The sequence below is a fragment of the Ascaphus truei genome, chromosome 5, assembly GCF_040206685.1.
Source record: "Ascaphus truei isolate aAscTru1 chromosome 5, aAscTru1.hap1, whole genome shotgun sequence".
Classification (NCBI taxonomy): domain Eukaryota; kingdom Metazoa; phylum Chordata; class Amphibia; order Anura; family Ascaphidae; genus Ascaphus; species Ascaphus truei.
In genome coordinates this window covers 264289109-264309990 of record NC_134487.1, presented here as the reverse complement: position 1 = coordinate 264309990, position 20882 = coordinate 264289109, and the positions used below count along the sequence as shown (strand labels likewise).

At 41.3% G+C, this 20882-nt stretch overlaps 1 protein-coding gene across 4 annotated transcripts in view; it reads right to left on the bottom strand.

Annotated features, from left to right (window-relative positions):
- Positions 1 to 6412: 6412 nt before the first annotated feature.
- LOC142495889 (protocadherin-10-like) overlaps positions 6413 to 20882 on the bottom strand; it is a 28227-nt gene continuing 13757 nt past the window's right edge. Inside the window, exons 2-5 of one of the 4 annotated variants that reach the window (XM_075601974.1) lie at positions 16457 to 16515; positions 16274 to 16359; positions 15985 to 16049; positions 10522 to 10649 (exon numbers count right to left, since the gene is read on the bottom strand). In XM_075601974.1, the coding sequence (XP_075458089.1) occupies positions 10644 to 10649; positions 15985 to 16049; positions 16274 to 16359; positions 16457 to 16515 (216 nt within the window). In that variant the 3' untranslated portion in view covers positions 10522 to 10643. Of the gene's footprint in view, positions 10650 to 15984; positions 16050 to 16273; positions 16360 to 16456; positions 16516 to 20882 lie in introns of all 4 variants that reach the window. The other 3 variants (XM_075601976.1, XM_075601973.1, XM_075601975.1) reach the window with 3 other exon arrangements.

Genomic DNA, 20882 nt, shown 5'->3' with positions numbered 1-20882 from the left:
CAAGTTCTAATCCCCTGTTGTAACCCTTTTCGGGCCTTTCCCATCTCACTCTATGCAGGATGCTGTTGTTGGCAGAATCGGTGCCAATTATAACTTGTATTGTACTCCACTCTGGAGTCTGGATCAATCTTCTGTTGTACTCCTTTCAAGGTCTTTTCATATGATGTTCATTGGGACCTCCCCTCCCACACACTGCTTTCAGGTCTTACATAGTCAGCTTGGCTATTGTGAGGAGCAGATTCTTGACTGGTGAAGAGGTCCCTCGGCTTATTGCCCAGGACACTGGCCATCTCTCTCACCTTATACAGAGTATTAGGCAAAAGTTGTGGAACAGACATCCGTAGCATGAGTTCCATGAGAGAGGGAAATGGATGCATGCAGGGCGTTGTTCTGACAAAGCAGCACAGTGTTTAATTAATGCATCTACTTCTAACAGGTGAAACTGTACAAGAGTCAGCCAGGGCATGTTGGTGGAAGAAGATTGTATTATTTTCCCAAGTATAAAGCAATAAGTATATTTATAAATCTTACTCCGAAGTACAGTACAATACAGGTTTCTCTAATTTACTTTAATAAATATGTCATAATTTATAAAGACTGACTATGTCTGTTATCTGAACTTTCCTAGGTTTAAACGAGTGTATGAGAATAAGGGGTGGGTTCCGTTACATAAAACATAGCAATAACCTTGGAATACTGTGCATTATATTTAGCTTAAAAACACACTGGCGCCGCCTCTCGTTACTGCAAAGTACTACGGCAGCCGTAAAAAAAAAAAGCATTTGGCAGTTGGTGACGGGGTGACATGCAAAGAAATACCGGGGAATTGTACTTGGTTTTGTGTGGTAATAGGAACAGTAAGTCTTCCTACATCTTTATGGTGTGTGTGCGCAAGTGTGTAAATTATACACAGGGTCGCCATCAGGGGGGGACAGAAGGTACTGGCTCCCTGGGGGGTGAGTCAGGGGGCCTGGCCACCCACCGGGCACCCTGCGCGGCCATGCCCCTCGATAAATCCAATCGCCCGGTCACCACGGGGTGACAGGATTTAGCACGCTCGAGATCCGCCTGCACAAAGAAAAAAAAAACCTCCCCCCTCTCCTGATTGGCTGGCCGTGCTGGCACGCTGCCAGGATTATTTTTGCCCGCAGCAAGCTTTATAGAAGCTTGCAAAGCGGGGCCCGCCTCTTCCTGCATGGAGCAAGTGGTAAGTACTGCTCCATGCCTCCCTTGCATCCCCCCTGCTCCGATTTCCCTCCCCCCCACTCCAATTTCCCCCCCCCCAATTTACACCCCCCCCCCTGGCTCCGATTTCCCCCCCCCACTCCGATTTCCCCCCTGCTCCGATTTCCCCCGTGTATGTGAGAGTGTCTGAGTGAGAGTTTGTCTGAGTGAGAGTGTGTCTGAGTGAGAGTGTGTGTGAGAGCGTGTGTGAGATCGTGTCTAAGAGTGTGTGTGTGTGTCTCAGTGAGTGTCTGAGAGAGTGTGTGTGATTTCCCCCCCTGCTCTAATTCCCCCCTCCCCCCCCGCTCTGATTTCTCCCCCTCTTACTCCGATGGCCCCCTGTGTGTATTTGAGAGTGTATGTGAGAGTGTCTGAGAGAGTGTGTGTGTGAGTGTGTGTGAGTGAGTGAGTGTCAGAGAGTGTGTGCGTGATTTCCCCCCCTGCTCCGATTTCTCCCCCCTGTGTGTGTGAGAGTGTATGTGTGAGTATGTGACTGTGTGTGTGAGAGAGTGAGAGTGAGAGTGAGAGTGAGAGTGAGAGTGAGAGTGAGAGTGAGAGAGAGAGAGAGAGAGAGAGAGAGTGAGAGTGAGAGTGAGAGTGAGAGAGAGAGAGTGTGTGTGTGTGTGTGTGTGTGTGTGTGTGTGTGTGTGTGTGTGACTGAGAGAGTGTCTGAGAGTGTCTGAGAGCGAGTGTGAGAGTGTGTGAATGAATACAGACACCAACCCACAGTCAGTCATAGTCACCCACCACCCAAGTGTCACCCACCACCCAATTGAGTGTCAGCCACCACCCAAGTGTCAGTTACTCACCCAAGTGTCACCCACCCAAGTGTCAGTCACTCATCCACCCGTGTCAGTCACTCACCCACCCAAGTGTCAGTCAGTTAGTCACCCACCCACCCAAGAGTCAGTCACCCACCCAAGAGTCAGTCACCCACGAGTCAATCACTCACCCACCCCCCACACCCACTCTCTTTCTCTCTGTCACCCACTCTCTCTCTCGGTCTCTCTCTTTCACCGACACTCTCTCTGTCTTATCTTAACTGCCCTATACCTACACTGAAATAACCTATAATGCTTTCTTCCAGATCCGACTCTCAAGCTTCACACGGGAGACATCGGAATCCCTCCTAACCCAGAAAGACAGGTAGGGAACACCCCAGTCTCATACTGAATCCCCCCAGGCCTTTTGTCACATAGGATGTAGCATTGGGTATCTTTGTTTTTTGTTGAAAATATTAAAATAAACAGACTGCATTGTAATGTTTTTTATTAACAAGGAAACAGTTAAGTAAAAGTTGCGCACTAAAAAAAATAATTCTACAACAGGTGTGCTATGGGAGGGGGGGCCCTTCTCTTTCATTTGTCATGGGCCCCATGATTTCTGTTGGCCGCCCTAATTATGCATGTATGGTATGTGTGGGGTACGTGTATCTGTATGTGTATGGTGTATGTATTATGCTTATATATGCATGAATGGTGTGTTAATGTATTTGGCGTGTTTATGTATGTGGTGCATGCATCTTGTATGTAATAAGTTGCATGTTTGGTGTGTGTTTGTGGTCAATGCAGGCTGTACTGCATGTGTGTATAAAGTACATGTGTGGTGTATATGTATGGTGCATGCATAATGTGTGTGGAGACATATGGCGTATGTGTGTGTATTGTACATTAATTTTGAGTTATATAACTAGCGTGTGTGCATATGTATATAGTGCATGTATCAGATGTGCATTACATTGTACAATATATTGTGTGTACTGTATGTGCTGTGCGTGACTATGTGTAAATGTGTGTGTGGGCGGCTTGATTCCATGGGCCACTCAACTGGTCTTGCCCCCTTTGCCCAAAATCAGCCAGCCCTTCTGCAAGCAATTATGCACTTGGCTACCAAGTCATTTGTCTTGTTTCTTTCATATTGTACATACAACAAATACATTTCACAATGAAACAGAACCCCCAAAACAACACCTATAAAATTGGAGTTGTACTCAAGGATATGGCATTTGGAATTCTCAATCAATAAACTGTTATAAATTATGAAAACGTGATACAAAAAAAATCAATCACAATGAACCATAGGGCAGAAGTCTAGTTGTCCCCCATACTGCAAATTATTATATTTAAAGATGGAAATCCCTGTGTACACTTACAGTATAATGTAGAAAGACTGTGGGAAGGATGGGTGGGATGTAGAACGTCCTACTCCTTGAACCCCTCTATCCACCTTTAAACCCACCTTAAAACACAGAGAAGAAAGTGGTGGAGCACTGCTGAAAGAATGAAAGGGCTGGAGGCTGCTTGCAAATTAAAAAATGCTTTAATTTATGGCATTAGTAGACCGGGCTACAAAAAAAAGGGGGTACCTCTGACGCGTTTCGAGCTGTAGGAGCGCTTTATCACTCTTTGATAAAGCGCTCCTACAGCACGAAACGCATCAGAGGTACCCCCTTTTTTTGTAGCCCGGTCTACTAATGCCATAAATTAAAGCATTTTTTAATTTGCAAGCAGTCTCCAGCCCTTTCATTCTTTCAGCAGTGCTCCACCACTTTCTTCTCTACTTGGATTCATCATATTGGAAGGAGGCACGCCACACCAGTCCAGGAAGGTTTCGTGAGTTACTTGTTTTCTGTGATTGCAGTTCCACCATTCATGTTATATTCATGTCTCATACCTATGGGTTGAGGGGTGCCGTCCCATAAGTGGGTGTGGGGTGTGCTCTCTTCAGTGAGGGTACATTTCACACACCTGCTGTGGTGCTTGCATACCACTCTATTACCCTATCATATGGCTATCAAGTGAGCATTCAGTGCTCTATTATACTGCATAAGAAGTGAACTCTTGCCTGGACTCCTATGCTATATTGCACAAAACTGCAGAGACATTTGTAGCACCTACAGGAATTCACTTCCCACACCTGCTCCACCTTAAAACACACCTGCTTAAGCAAGCATATGAGTAGCTTGATGGCTGATAATTAACACCTCTTACATTAACCTTGGCCCTTTGCAGACGCACTTACCAGAACGCCCTCCTACTGTCTCTGTACGTTCTTCCTACCAACCAATTAGATTGTAAGCTCTTCGGAGCAGGGACTCCTTTTCCTAACTGTTACTTTTAAGTCTGAAGCTCTTCTTCCCTTTGTGTTAGTTATATCTTATTATTTATATGATTGTAACTATTACTGCTGTGAAGCGCTATATACATCAATGGCGCTATACAAATAAAGCCATACATACATTAGCTGACAGGCGTGACACTTTGAATGGGTAATGAAGGAGTTAAATTGGTAACATTTTTTTCATCTATTTTTATCTGTTCCCTTTTTCTTTAAACAAGTTTTAATCTAGCAGTACATGTGCATTTATAACACTTATGTGTGTGTTTTTTTTCTAGCCCTCAGGCAATGTGACTGCAGAACTGATTCAATATTGTGGAGATCTAGAGAGTTCTAACACTTTGAAGTGGAAATTGTAACAAGCCAAAGTACTTGAAAGGATTTACAAAGAAAATATTGAATTTTCACAGCAAATGTACAAGTAAAACAGATATGAAGCATATCCACAAACCCCAGAAAAAAAATGACCTGTTGTGACTATGATAACATACAATGCGTAGGGAAAATGTTAAGTCCACTAACAAAATACACCCTTTATTGCAAATTGACCAATGTGAAAATACAGTCTGGTATGGAAGTTGAACATGCATGCTAAGTGTACCGTACAAAAACTGACAATCAACAACAATTATTTATACTGTTCCATTAAGTGCAATATGTAAGACTGAAAAACACTTTTGACTAAGTGATTTATGGTAAAAAAAAAAAAAGGTTTTGCTTCAAATTGAGCTAATTTCAGAATTTGTTGCTGCCTTTTTCCTTCGTGAAGTGAATAAATTATCCAGGAGCCCCATCTAAGGGGCAGGTTGTGGTTTATGTCTGTGTGTTTTAATATGTATGTTTGTGATCCATGTGACCATCATACAGTATAATAACAAATTAGCAAAAACAACTGTCTTTATACTAATCATTTTTAACCTTTTCCATGAGGCTCTGAGATTCTGTGTGGGGAGCTTACTAGCTGTTGTCTGAGAATAAATTGGTAATGGAATTTTACTCTTTAAGATCCATTAATGTTATTTTTCCATATTACGCCAACATATTTAATTGAATAATTAAAAAAAGTCAAATATTATTATACTATAATATTCTTAATTATATATACACTATTGAAAACCTTAATCTATTAAAAAAAAAAAAAACATAAGCCTTAACACAGCATTAGCATTTTTACATAAGTGGAAAAGTAGACTGTGGTTTTGTTCATATATATTTAAAGGGTTCAGTAGTCCTTAGAAAGTTGCTTACCCTCGCTCCATAAAATTGGCAGAGATATATGAACGTAAAGTAAGCGTGCATAGACGTTTGTGAGGATGCATTTCTCTATTTGCTTGCATGTGTTTTAAATGTAAGAAATAATTCCGTACATGTGACATGAATTAAGTAGAAATAGCTACGTTAGTCCAGTTGCCATAGTGCAGCTGTAATCATTTACTCTGCACTAGTACATGACACAAATTGTTAGCCACAAAGGTTTACTCCCTCTCAAACCCAAGATAAAAAAAAAAGTGATGCGCATCTTATGATAATCTGTGCGGCATGTAATTCCTCCCTTACTCCTCCTGTTGACACTCCCACATCGCAAGCGGATGCACACACAGTGCAAAACTTGGAGCGAAGTGGCTGCAGGCTTGTAACGCTTTGGCCAAAAGGTTTAACTAAATGACCCTTACTCATGAGAATACTAACATTGAATTATTTAACTATGTATTTTGTCACAATAGATGTAGCATTGGGTATTTTTGTCTTTTGTTGTATGCAAAATGAAAACGGCACAATTTGCGTACATTTTGCTGCAAATTTGCCTTGATACATCACACACACTGAATACCTGTTGATCATCTAGCATGTCAGTTACATGGATATTTTTATGCATGTGTTTATACCGGAAACAAGTTTTCTTCAGATGTCAGACCAACCCTGAAAGACAGAAATATCTATATCTAAGAGGAAAAGTGAAAATGTACACTGCAGTGGTCCACAGTGGTTTGAGGAAGATGGAAAAGATGTACTTCCAGGTCCCACCAGTGAGGTCTTTTTTTCATAACAACCCCTCCCCCCCCTCCCTTAAGTTTAAAGATGTTTTTTTGAAAAGAATGGCTGATTCTTTGATTTAAAACAGCAATGCCCATATTTACTAAGCAGTGCTACGTCTTAAGAAACCTGCAAGCGCCAAAAAATAAAATGTGTTTTCTGGTGCCAGAAGGTGTTTTATGGTATTGCACCACTTAGCAAATATGGCCCGATGGACCCTTGATTACTTGCAGTGTTTGGCCATGTGTCAGGCTACTGAGAATAACCAAATGCATTTTGAGTGATGACCTAAGATTAGTAGAGTCGCTGGCACTAGGTTTATTGTATTCCAGATTACATTGGATACATTTTAAACACAAGTTATATTCTGACTTGAGTTCTCAAAAGTTTGAACACCACTGCTCTATAAGGCTGGGGCCATGGTACCGCAGACGGACGCTGAGCGAACAGACTGCCTTAAGGCAGTGTTCGCATCCATGTGGCATGCGGTCGTGTGCGAGCGGAAGCGGGAGGGGGCGCGTGTTGCGCAAGAAATCAGTTCACATTGATTTCTTGGTGCGACAGGCCGGTCATGTGAGCGGTTCGCCCAATGAGGGCGAAACAGCTCTGTGACGCCCCTAGGAACGCCCCCCATGGCCCGTCCAACATGGCCAGCGAAAGCACCCGCTTACCTCAAAGCCTCCGCACGCCTCAGCGCAGGCGAAGGCACCATGGCCCCAGCCTAAGGCTGAGTCCCCACTGGCGTTGACCGCGCTCATGCTTGAGAGTGGTGACATCACCAACTCTTCAAGCATAAGCATTCTGCTGTCCTGCAAACATTTTAGAGCAGGGGGGGCGTGGCTATGAAGGGAGGGGGCGCGTCATCGGCTGGACCGGGGCTGTGTGCATATGTGTGTGTGTGTGTGTGTGTGTGTGTGTGTGTGTGTGTGTGTGTGTGTGTGTGTGTGTGTGTGTGTGTGTGTCTCCATTCTCTCCCTCCCCCTTCCAAAAATGGCAATTAATTGTGCAAGAAAAATAAAATAAATAAAAATTGTGCAAAGAAAAAGAAAAACCCCTCTCTGCTCCCCCTCCCACCTCTCTCCACTCAGCCTATTCTGCCTCTCTCTCCCCATTGGTCAGAGCAGGGTCATGTGACCCTCCGCTCCAAAGACAAACTCTTTTGTCTCGCCAAGCCCCAAGCCTGGGAGAGCGTGCCCGCGCATGAGCGCGCGTGCCACGTGAGCGTGGGCGTGATGATTAACTTATATAGAGGCGCGGTCAGCGCCAGCGGGGACTAATATTGAATGCCCGTTTTTCAACTAGCATTTTTGTTTGTGGAAAGCTTTAAAAATGGCTTCTGATGGGATTTTCTGAAACCCTTTAATAACTCACACCTGATCAGAGTAACTGTGCCATTTCTGTTGTGTTCTTAATGTAAAACCTCACCACTACATCTAACAAGGTCAATATTTATTGTATGTCATAATGTGATATTTGTTAATATGCTATTTAGAGTTAATAAACATATGTTGTAAACATGTTATTAAACAACCTTTACCAATGGTTGAATCATCCTTACATAGCTCTTATCAAAGTCCCTTCAACATTTGGCATTTGAAATATACAATATGTTGCTAAGTAAAATAAATCCATTCATCAGTGCACACTACTTCAAAACCCCTGCAATTTTAATTTCCTTTATGCAAGTGTGAATTGGGTTCATCTGCTTTTTGAATTGAGCATTTCTGTCACCTTTAAAGAAAGCCCTTTTAGGTGGTTAAAAGTTGTATGTTTTTAATATCTTGTATGGAAAGTTAGGTTAATGCAATAAAAGGCATCACAAACTGCAAACAATCTTGCTCTATCCAGAACCAATAAGGCTAGAAGAACTCTGCACTATAGGACTCATATTCACTGAAGGTTGCTAAGCTTTAGCACGTCTTAACTCCCATATTAAGTAATTGGAATGGGAGTTCAGGCATGCTAAATCATAGCATCCTTTAGTGAATCTGGGCCTAAGTGACTAAGAGTCAGCTAGGTGATTATGTGCCAGAATGCTGCAGAGGGAATAATTGGGTGTACTGTAAATATCACAGGTTAGAAGACACAATCGATCAGATGATATGATGAAGGGAAGTAAAAGGTACAGAAAAAGATGAAAGCGGAGGATACTGTATACTGTATGCGATAAAGGGAGAGAAAACACCTTTTTAAAACCAAGGTCTGCATTATAGTAGTTGATCTTAGGATATACTGTATGTAAATGCATTCTGTCAAGTGAAATTAACCCATTATTTCACAGTTTATTTAATCCCTTCATTACCAGAACATTCAACTTTCCCAAATTTTTACTTTATGGTCAAAATCACCAGGAGAAAAAAAATTAGCGTGTACTGGAAATTAGATCATGGCAAAAATGAGACAGTCAAGCATTTGTAGTGTATAAATAATTTCAGGAGAATCTTTTTTTTTCAAGCTGAGCACTAACTGTGGATGTGAACGCAAGGGAAGAGAAGAGATTTCAAAGGCACATTCACAAGCGTTCAAAATCAAGTTTTGTAATAAACGCCTTCATTAGAATTTATTATCTTATCAGTTTCCAATACTCATTTGCTGTAAAAAAAAAAAAAAAATACATAAGGATGAAACAGATGTATATGTGTTATAATGAGTCATACTGTATATAAGATGCTACTCCTCTGAAATTCCTCACCTACAGTACTTGTTCTAATCTTAATTGCTCTGCTTAATGTGTTAGCCAACAAAAAGTGGTGTGCAGAAGGCTTGAAGAAAGGACAAAGGAATGTGCTGGATTTCCTTAGAGCATTCATCTGTGTCATGGAAACTGCTAAAGTAAGGCTCACGGCTCACAGTTCAAGCATACAGTACAATACATGTTTGTACAAAGACCAATACACGAAAGAGATTCCACACTTATGGGCAGAATGCAATACAGCAATCTGCATGTGTATCTACTGTACATTTTGAACCCAATACAAAGTGTGACGATCAAATGTATTCAACAACTAGAAGGGATTTCAGTGGAGATATTTGCAGGCACACAATGTTATAACGTATATTTAACTCTCTAATTTTCCTTTTGACCATTTTGTTTGTCTTTCAGTCCAGTCCTAAACCGTATTTTCAAGAAAATGGTTTGTGGTATTAAACGTATTTTTTTGCATTTTAACTTAAGCATCACAGTGAATACAGTAGTTTTCCTTTATGGAAGTGATAGTTGAAACATAGCATGATATTAACATTCACATCTTTCAATTACTTCTTTTTCTCCGCTGTACATATGCTATAAGACCTAATGCAATCATTTCAACTCCTTGATTTCACCCTTTATGTACTGTAGGTATATATTTCCAGACACACATCTCCATTAGGTCAACAGAAAAAAAAAGGCATACAGTACCAAAAAAAAAAAAAAGTATATATTCACTGGGTACATTCACATATTAACAATGAAAGACAGAACTGTCACTAAATGGAAATTGCCAAAGGCTCAAACTAGAAATGACATTTCAGAAAGGATGTCTTCTCATTCATTCACTTCAGTCCTCAAGGAAGTCTTTCGGTTGACTGCAGATGGAGAAAATTGCTTTTTACACACAGGCGATTCTTTCATTCTCACCCACATTGAATCTGTTTTACCAAATGAAATTGCACCCTGTCCATTTACTCAACATTCTGATTCTATATCATTTATTTTCATTGTCTTTGTGTATGGTTTTTTTTTTGTTTGTTTTTGACAGTCCTCCATCCCCTTGCCGAATGTATTTTCATTTCAAGTGTTACAGATTAATTTGAGATCTCCTTGTCTTTTATAGATCAGGGTCTGTCACAGTTTGTGTTTTTGAAATGATCACACAAATTAGACATCAGGTAGGTGAGTTGAAACAGTGTTTTTTTTGGCATAGTAACGACACAGTAGTTTAACCATTGAGGTTTCAGATCCTTCAATGCATCAGAGCCCGTTTATACTCCACTTTATATTCCACGTTATACTATTTGTCACTTTAGCATCACCATTCATTTCAAGTCATTGGTAATTATCATGTCGTCGTGTACATCACAGCAGGACGTCATTTTTCTCTTTTTTCCAAAGGTTGAAAAACTGTTTTTTTCCTCTTGGTCCACGAAGAGTCCCTCTTTGTTGGCCACCAATGTTGGTGTCCCAGGAATATACACATTATGCTGATAGTCCAGAGTTGGCACGCGCTGTTGGAAAGGTAAACCATACTTGGGACTCCAAATGCCATTTGATGTTCTAGTGGTCTTTTTTAAATCTAAGGAAGAAATTCAATTTTTGGATTAAATAATATATATATATTAGCACAATGATTAACTCGTGAATAAATAATATATTTTAGTGCATTTCTGAATGCAACAATATACTATCAATAGTGAAAATAATAAATTAATACGCTATATCAAAGATGACATTTTTTTGTACTACACTGGGAGGGGGAGGGTCGCAGTTTCCAGGGATAGTATTTCCTAGAATAAATCATTTGTGTTTTCCCCAGTCCTTACTAACCTCATCTGATTTCTGTCATTCCCTTCTAGAAGCAAAGTCAACTAATAGCCGTGGCATGTTTAAGAATAAAATCTGACAAGCACAAGTATTTTTAAAAAGGTAGTTATACGTATATCTGATGTAACTGGTACTCTTATAAAGACTCAATCATCCTTCAAGTAACTGTCTCACTTATTTGTATCTTGTGAAAAATTAATATGTATACTGGATTAATGTATATCAGCTTATATGTTTAGCTGTTTGACTAATGATGGCAGGATAATTACTTTGCAAACCAATTACAGAGGAAACGATGTACATGTGGCTTTAAAAACCCGGAATGGAACGCTTGGCCGCGAACAAACTGCCCCTGATGCTCGGCCGCCAGTGCAAATCCCCGCCCGGCACCTCATCGTTTGACATTTGGCTACCACCCCGATGCAATCTTTAAATATCCCATATCACTTGGCCACTGCTCATGTCAATGTCCCGGGCAGCTGCCTCTCTGAGTCCCGTGTGCCAGCCGTTCCTACGCACCATGTTTAAATGTCCTGTCCATGGGACTCGAAGTAGCGACTGCCTGGGACCTTGACATGAGTGGCAGCCGCATGATATGAGACATTTAAACATGGTATCGGATCCGGAGTGGGCTCAGGAGCAGGCATGGCCAAATTTCAAGGGGCAAGGTGCTCATGGTGAGTTGTGGTGGCGGAAGAGCACGAGGGGCGGTTTGGTTGGGGCTAAACGTCCTAGACCATTAAAAACCTGGCAACAGTTTTATCATCAAAAACCTTGTACAGTACAGTGTTTGTAAAAACCCATTAAAGCATTTGTTTACCATTGAAATGTTAAACGTTTAAACAATATATATTTAAATATACTTTAACGAACGTTTGAAAGGTATAGTGTTTTCAGGATAACTAAACACTTAGAAAGGTTTTTAGAGTCTTTATATAATCTCCATTTGGGAAAAACAGTTTGTGAGCCTTAGCAAAGAGAATTTAGAATTGTATATATGTTAGTAAAGCAATTATGAGGTCATCGTTCAGATATGATTAGACCTACAGAAAACCCACAAATAAAATCATTACTTTTCCACAGAAAGGAAATAAGTAAAATGTTTACTTTAAGGTTGATATAATTTCTCTATGGAACCCCTTCAGTCTACATCTGTGTCACCCCAAAGGCGGACGCCTGAAAGGGTTTCCCAAGAACTGTTCCCCTCTGCACATAGCCATCATGCTAAGGTTAATATCTGTGTTTTCTTACTGCTATGTGTTACGTGAACACCACCCACTGGAATGTTAATGACCCAGGAGGACAAAGGACTCTAAAACCACAGCTGCATTCAATCTGAACCCCTTCAGTCTACATCTGTGTCACCCCAAAGGTGGATGCCTGAAAGGGTTTCCCAAGAACTGTTCCCCTCTGCACATAGCCATCGTGCTAAGGTTAATATCTGTGTTTTCTTACTGCTATGTGTTACGTGAACTCCACCCACTGGAATGTTAATGACCCAGGAGGACAAAGGACTCTGAAACCACAGCTGCATTCAATCTGAACCCCTTCAGTCTACATCTGTGTCACCCCAAAGGCGGACAGCCCTTGGCACAGCCGAAGGACAGCCAATGGGTGCGAGCCGTTTGCTGCCATTCACCGATGTTTAGTAATATTAAAGCTGCTCTATTGCAATCTGAAACGCACCAGCCCTCTCATCCCTTGTACCCAATGTTTCAATTTACCATGCCTTATAGATTGTAAGCTCCTTGATGCAGGCCCTCATCTAACACATTGAAGGCTTATCCTACCTCTCCTAACACCATTTTAATCTCATCTTTAAATGTTACATATGCCCATAATCATATTTCTAACTGTCCATGAAATGTCTGTGAATGGACTGTATAACCTCTGTTCATTTAATGTAACCATGTATTGTTACCATAAATCTGTGCCCAGGACATACTTGAAAATGAGAGGCAATTCTCAATGTATTACTTCCTGGTAAAACATTTTATGAATAAATAAAAATCAACCATCTAAGGCCATTATTTAATATGCGGTTAAGTCATCTTCCTCTGAGGTGAAGAAGATTTTAGTTACATTCATTGGACTGTAGCTGAACTTTTCTCTAGTATGGGAAATACGGCTTCACAGTGTATTGAATATGGGCCTAAGTTTTGTTATTTTTTTTCACAGAACAATGTATACTTTTAAGTAAAGTAATACTATTCAGTCTTGATTACACACTGATTAAAGACAGATGCTTTTTTTTTAGGATCCCATTTGGGGATTACTAAGTAAAGTAAATGGTTAACGGCATTAACGGGTTAACTGGGTGCGATCACTCTGGTATTGCCCTTCCCCATCATGTACTGTAGGATGACTACGTAGAGGCGGATGCCACCAGTTTATTGTGACCAGTGATGTCCTAATAGGGAGATAGAAGGGTATATATAGATCCATCCAATGTTCTAGAAACATGTTCCACAGAGTTCTGGTTGAGGGCCTCGCTGTGTCCTGAAAACATGTTTAAGTGTATAGCTATCTATATTAAGAGTGTCCTGTCCCTGTTTATTATTTTCAGTTATGGAACATGACCTATATAGTTAATGACTATACTGTAGCAATGGCCCAAGATTGTTCTCATTCTGGAAGTGGAGTGAGCATGTCCTTAGTAGGAGTTCTCAGAGTAGTAACTCTGAAGCTTAATCAGAGCTTCCTCATCTGAAGGTCCCTAGTTAACTCCTGATCCAATATGGATGGACAATGTGCAGTACACCTGTATGGGATACAGATCCCAGAGAGTAGAGTGTATTCCCAATGGGGGCACACTTGAGATGGGACATTATTGACGCTATGCAGGAGATTTCCATTCTAACTAATACTAAGGAAAACTAGCATAATTACCTCCCCTGTGTAGAAATGAGAGCTACCAACGGAAGTACAGAATAATTTTATGATTTTCCACCAGTTAACATGTCTAGTGTTAAGTCTGTCTTTGTATGCCAAGCCTTAGGCTACACTTATAGAACTAGCTACAGCGATGACGACGCGACCCATGACGTCACATGTCGCTGTCGCTATAGCAAAAGTTGCACTCTGGTGTGCGATGTCGCTCGTGGCAAGGGGCTGTGTGATTGGCTGCTGCCAGTCACGTGGTGCGGGTTGTCCGGGTTATTGACTAATCCTTGTTCAGATAAGGAGCAGGAAGAAACTATTCTACCAAAGAAAACATTTCTGTGCATTACGTTTTCAGCCGATCTCCCCACACAAATTAAGGATTCATACTCAAATTACTATTTTCTTCATAAACCTCCACCGGAGGCTGAATTATTTCTACGTGATGGTCTGTGGAACTGTAAGAACCGTCTGTTCGTCCCTAAGGATGTAAGATTAGAAGTGCTTCAATTTAATGCACGACTCCTGACCTGCTGGTTACCCAGGTGTCCTCAAGACACAGTAACTGTTGTCCCACTCTTTCTGGTGGCCCAAATTATCCCAAGGTGTTAAAGACTATGTTCTCTCCTGTGAGACCTGTGCTAGGGCCAAGACTCCTTGAGCATCCCCTGTGGGTTTGCTGCAGCCTCTTCCTATTCCTACTCGTCCTTTGGGGTCCATATCAATGGATTTTATTGTTGACCTACCCAGATCAAGTGGACATATTACCATTCTTGAAGTAGTGGATCGACTTACAAAAATGGCTAATTTCATTGCAGAACATACAGGACACCTACAAGCTCATATTGAACCCCCAAAATAACCACAACATATATATAAGCATATAAGTGTCACAGAGGAGTGCTACTGAGCATGGCAATATATATTTAAAACCAGAGACAGAACATGAAACACAGACAGAGCTCAGTGCACATCCAGTGAAACTTATACATGCTAAAGTGCCTAAATATATATGTATAGATATCTATTAAATAAAATGGTCTTTTAATTTAACATTTTGGCCAAAGTGTTGTAAGCCCCTGAGCCACTACACGGCAGATCACATCTCATTTCATTGCAGCACAGAATCTCCCTTCTGCAGACCAGACAACCAGTTTGATCGTGAAAGAGGAATCCCGGCTTCACGGGGCTCCAGATGAGATCATATCTGATAGAGGGGTGCAATTCACTTCAAAAATTTGGAGGACTTTCTGTTCTAATTTTCTGGAATGTTCTTTGAGAGAACTAGCAGAGTAGCAGCAGTCCCGGTGGATGAGCATGGGTACTGCAGACTAGAATCTGACATGACTCCCCCCTCCCACGAGCGTTCTCCGGGCGATACTTCCAGAGCGATCACATGATCCCGACATCATTACGGTGACATCGACGGAAGGGAGTGGGGTTGCTGATCGTGATCCACCCATAGAACACAAGCACAGTGCCATGATACACCGGGTACATCATATGGGCCAGTGGCGTACCGGCCGTATGATGTCCATTGTACGTCCATAAGGCACTAAATGAATGAATGGTATGGATGCGTACATCGACTGGTGGTTAATTTTTTAGAGTGGCTTGAATATCTGCACTTAAACCTCTTTTTACCTTGAAGCAGAATAAGTTAGATGGCATCATATGAGTTGCTCAGATAAAGGAACATTTTGAATTGCCCGATGTCTTCAAAGCAGCAATACTACATTCCCCCCGTTTTTATTTTTTCCTTATTTCTATATGTAAAGCGTGTGACTATGTATAATTCTACATCCTTACCTAAGCTGGAAATCGTTTGGTGCTCCTGTTATAAATCTGTAAAAATCCTTATGGTGTTACTAACATAATGGCTGCTTCAGTCAGTGTAACTCAGCAGCTACAACGTATCCTTATAGTACTAAGGTAAGATTATCGATTGGAACAGTTTACCGCTCAAACTGCTGGAAACATTGGCAACAAATGATCACAAACAGGATAGTGTTGCAAAGATCTTGCACTGCTGGGGAGGTGGCTAAAACCTGCTATAGAAATCAGAGGATATGTTAAAACTCATTAAAAATTGTATTAAGAGTTGGGGGGTGGGGGGGCAGTACATATTATCTAATACTACAGAACTGATTTATTTTAAAAAAAAATTAAATGACTTCACATGTTTTGCTGCTTTAACCCTCCCCTACCTGAAGGGTCTTCCGGCCATTGCATTTCAATTTGCTGACAGCCCTCCTGGCAGTGATGTGGCTATCTAGTAAATAACAAGGGCAGACAAATAAAGTGTAATGCACGTCCCTTCTGGTTAAATAATTCAAAGTCATGTTTCTAGATGATAAAAGATACAACATATAATACACATCAAATATTTCCCCTCAAATATATATGATGAAATACAAAATATAACACATTGAACACACAGTGTGTGCTAAACATTAAGTAGATCCACTACAAAGTGGTAAAGACACATATACTGACCAGAGACAGGAGTCACTAATGTACGGAGTCTGTCATGATCTTTTTTCACACCTTTTTGAGTTCCAAGGTCTTCAAGACTCTGAGAACTAGAGGTCAAGAACATATGAATATACTCATTTAATTTGTCCATGTCCATGCATCAAACATGTATGATTCCTTATTCGTATGTTTAAATTAATGTACCTTTTCAAGCTTGGTTTTTGTGCCTTTTGGGGTGACCAATCGGTATTTGGAAGTTTGATCTGCAAAAGAAAAGACAGCAGTGGGAGGAATTGCCTACATAACATGTTATGTTCCTTCTCTACCAAATGTCGTTAGAATATTGCTTAGAATAGTGTTTTCCCAGCTCCAATCCTTCATGACCCCCAACTGGTAAGATTTTTAGCATATCGCTGCATGAGACCAATTTGCATACACTCAGCCTTAATTACATTTAAATGGAGATGATTTGCAGGTGGCTTGGTTGTAATAAAAAAAAAACTGATCTGTTGGAGGAATGGATTTGGATAGTGGATAACAAGAAAATGTGTAAAGAATCTTTAAAGCAAAAAATGCATGTTCAAGGAGGCACCTTTTCCCTTTCCTGAAGATGAACATGATGCACGTTATAAGGATTTATAATGGAGCAAATTATAGAATGGAGCAATAGCCTAGTGACAAAGGGATTGGTCATTGGCCCGAGAGGACTGGTGTATTACCCAATGTCCGCTTTTAAGACCTCTGGCAAATTCATTGGATTGCTGGTGATTCTGCCAAACAATCACATAGTGAGTACATAGTATGTTTCTAGCACTGTAGCATATTCAATTTTTGTGGTTCTGTTGATTTATGTTATGTACTTTCTCTTTTCATCATATTAAAACTGATTTGGCTTATTCCAATTATCTTCATTTTTTCCACGTGTGAGTGCTGGGAACTGTCCTTCTTTAAATCACATAGTGAGTGTAGGCAAAGTCTGCTGTGTACAGTGCTGAATACACCCCCCTTGTTTTTTAACTATGAGTTATAACACTATACCAGTGTTTTTCAACAGGGGTTCTTAACAATGCATCTGATCTCAGACTCTTCATTAGAGGGTTGGGGTTCCTTACAATACATCTGATCTCAGACACGCTATTAGAGGGGGTAGGGGTTCCTTACAAAGCATCTGATCTCAGACACACTATAAGGGCCTGTTGAGGTTTCTTACAATGCACCTGATCTCAGACATGCTATTAGAGAGGTTTGGGGTTTCCTTACAATGCATCTGATCTCAGATGCGCTATTAGAAGAGGGTTGGGGTTCCTTACAATTCATCTGATCTCAGACGCATTATTAGAGAGGGTTGGGGTTCCTTACAATGCACCTGATCTCAGACACGCTATTAGAGAGGTTCGGGGTCCCTTACAATGCACCTGATCTCAGACGCGCTATTAGAGAGGGTTGGGGTTCCTTACAATGCACCTGATCTCGGACGTGCTATTAGAGAGGTTCGGGGTCCCTTACAATGCACCTGATCTCGGACACGCTATTAGAGAGGGTTGGGGTTCCTTACAATGTATCTGATCTCAGACGTGCTATTAGAGAGGGTTGGGGTTCCTTACAATGCACCTGATCTCGGACGCGCTATTAGAGAGGGTTGGGGTTCCTTACAATGCACCTGATCTCGGACGCGCTATTAGAGAGGGTTGCGGTTCCGCAGAATTTCACAATATAATTATAGGGTTCCTTAACCAAAAAATGGTTGAAAACTACTACACTGAATGCTATGTGTTATCAAACTCATACAGTCTCTTAAAGTAGCCCAAACACATAGACATGTCCCATGTCTTCTATGTTATTATTATTATTATTATTATTATTATTATTATCGTTTATTTATAACGCACCCAACATATTCCATAGTGCAGTACAGTAGGGTTGGAGGACAAAGACAATAAATGAACAAGCATTAACATACATTGTTACAGTAGGTAAGGAGGCCCGGACCCCAGGAGCTTACAGTCTGCAAGGAAGAGTAAGTAGAAACATAGTTGATTTTATTTAGTGTCCAATTCTGTAGCCTTGTAGCAAAATAACAACTCTTAGGCCGCGCGTATAGTGCCCACGACGGGCGACGTGATAGGTGATGTCACCCGTCGCCGCTAGCGAAAGTTATATTTCGCTTTGCGGCGGCGGCGCGGGCGTACTGGGATTTCATTGGTTCAGGGGCTGTCACATGAGGCGACAGCCCTTGAAAAATCAAATATTGCCAGCTACCAAAATTCGCGATGCGACGTCGCTCCGTCGCATTGTCCCCGTCGCGCTTACTATAAGCGCACGCGGTGGCGGAAATGCATTTGTTTTGGGGCGACGTCGTGTGGCCGTTGCCCGTCGCGGGCGCTATATGCGCGGCCTTAGGCTTGTAACATAGTGTGCGCATGCGCTACCGAGCGCGCCCGCATCAATGATAATTGCAGGGTGTGAGCCTGCAGTGGCAATACCGGAGACGCGCGCACACGGCCGTGAGAGTTCGCGCAGCAGATCTGTGAAAATACAAGAAATTTATATTTTTGCTCTGCTGCCGCCCTGCGAGCCAATCGCAGCGTGGCCTAACGCTGTGATGTCAGAGCCACGCCCCCTAGCTGTGCACGTCACCGCTTGCGCTAAAGCAACTAAACGCACACGCCACATGCACACGCAACGGCTGGCACGTGCCCACACGCACCAGCACATACTATATAACAAGCCTTAGAAACATAATTGGTTTAATTGATTCTCCTTCCACTTTGCGTCAGATAACACTAAATATAAGCAGTGCCACTTATTTTCCAATAATATTTTTGTTCTCTAAAGAGAAGTCGCACAATAGATTGTAAGCTGTTCGGAGAACTGTCTTACTTACCTATTGTACAGTATATGATAATGTTCTAATATGTGTATAGTACTTACTGTACGGTTCCTTGTTTTTGCCTAACAAATATCTGCACTCTGGAATATGTTGCTGCCTTATAAATAAGTGGTAATTATAGTAATGTTAATGAGTATGTAGACATACAGTATTCTGCTATTATTTATATGACACTGTCTTTATGTTCGTGGTTGAGATTTTCCTCAACACAAGAAACCAGTATATAAAAAAAATCCTTATTTAGTTTAATACAAAGCTGGTTTCACAGAAGTAAAATAATGAGGCAAAGGATTACCACTGTGTTTCAGACGGCTATTTTACTGCAAATAATGCATTTGTGAATGAATGCAAGCATTTATTTGAGGCTGTTGAAGTAAAATGACGGTTCTTCTTGTTACTTGACAACCATTAATTCTGATTCATGTGGCTTTTTTCTGCACAAAAAGGAGCTGGTTAATGAGACATTTCTCTTAAAAAATAATACAATGCTGCCATCTGGTGGAAGAAGGGATATTTGCAGAATGGTTTCACCAATACCATAAAAGGTCCACTGAACAGTGAACGCTGCTATGAAGCTGTATCATATTAAAAAATTTTTTTTTATAACTTGTATTTTTATAATATTAAATTTAATAATGTATACCCACAGAATCCAATTATCAGATTTTTCACGTAACTAGCAAACATATATTTTTCTTTAATTACATGTTATCAGTAATTCAGCAACCTTCCATAATGTAGACATATACTGAAATGTCTCTCTGCGATATCATCCTGGATGGCCCTCTGCCGACTTAAACTTTACATGGCAAAAACAGAGCTCCTCATACTTCCTCCCAAACCTGGCCCTACTACCTTCTTCCACATTACTGTTGGAAATACTATCATTCACCCAGTAGCCCAAGCACGCTGCCTAGGGGTCACATTTGACTCCTCTCTCACATTCTCCTCTCACATTCAAAAACGTATCTAAACCCTGTCGCTTTTTCCTATACCATATTACAAAGATATGCCCTTTCCTCTGTTGCTCGACTGCTAAAACTCTGACTCAGGCCCTCATTCTCTCCCGTCTCAATTACTGTAACCTCCTGCTGTCCGGCCTTCCTGCCTCTCACCTGTCTCCCTTACAATCTATCCTAAACGCTGCTGCTGCCAGAATCACTGTACTATTTCCTAAATCTGTCTCAGCATCTCCCCTGCTGAAATCCCTCTCCTGGCTTCCAATCAAATCCCACATCTCGCACTTAATTCTCCTCCTCACTTTTAAAGCTTTACACTCTTCTGCCCCTCCTTACATCGCAGCCCTAATTTCTCGCTATGCACCATCCCGGTTCTTGCGTTCTGATCATGGATGTCTTCTCTCTACCCCCCTTTGTATCGAAGGCCCTCTCCCACCTTAAACCTTTCTCACTGACTGCCCACACCTCTGGACTGCCCTTCCCCACAATACCCGACTAGCACCCTCTGTATCCACCTTTAAGACCCAACTTAAAACACACTTGCTTGAAGAAGCATATGAATAGCACCGTGGATATTCTGAACACATGATACATAAAACTTGGTCCCCTGCAGACGCACTTACCAGAATGCCCTCCTACTGTCTCTGTACGTTCTCCCTACCTACCAATTCGATTGTAAGCTCTTGGGAGCAGGGACTCCTCTTCCGAAATGTTACTTTTATGTTGAAGCACTTATTCACATGATCTGTTATTTGTTATTTATATTATTGTCACGTGTATT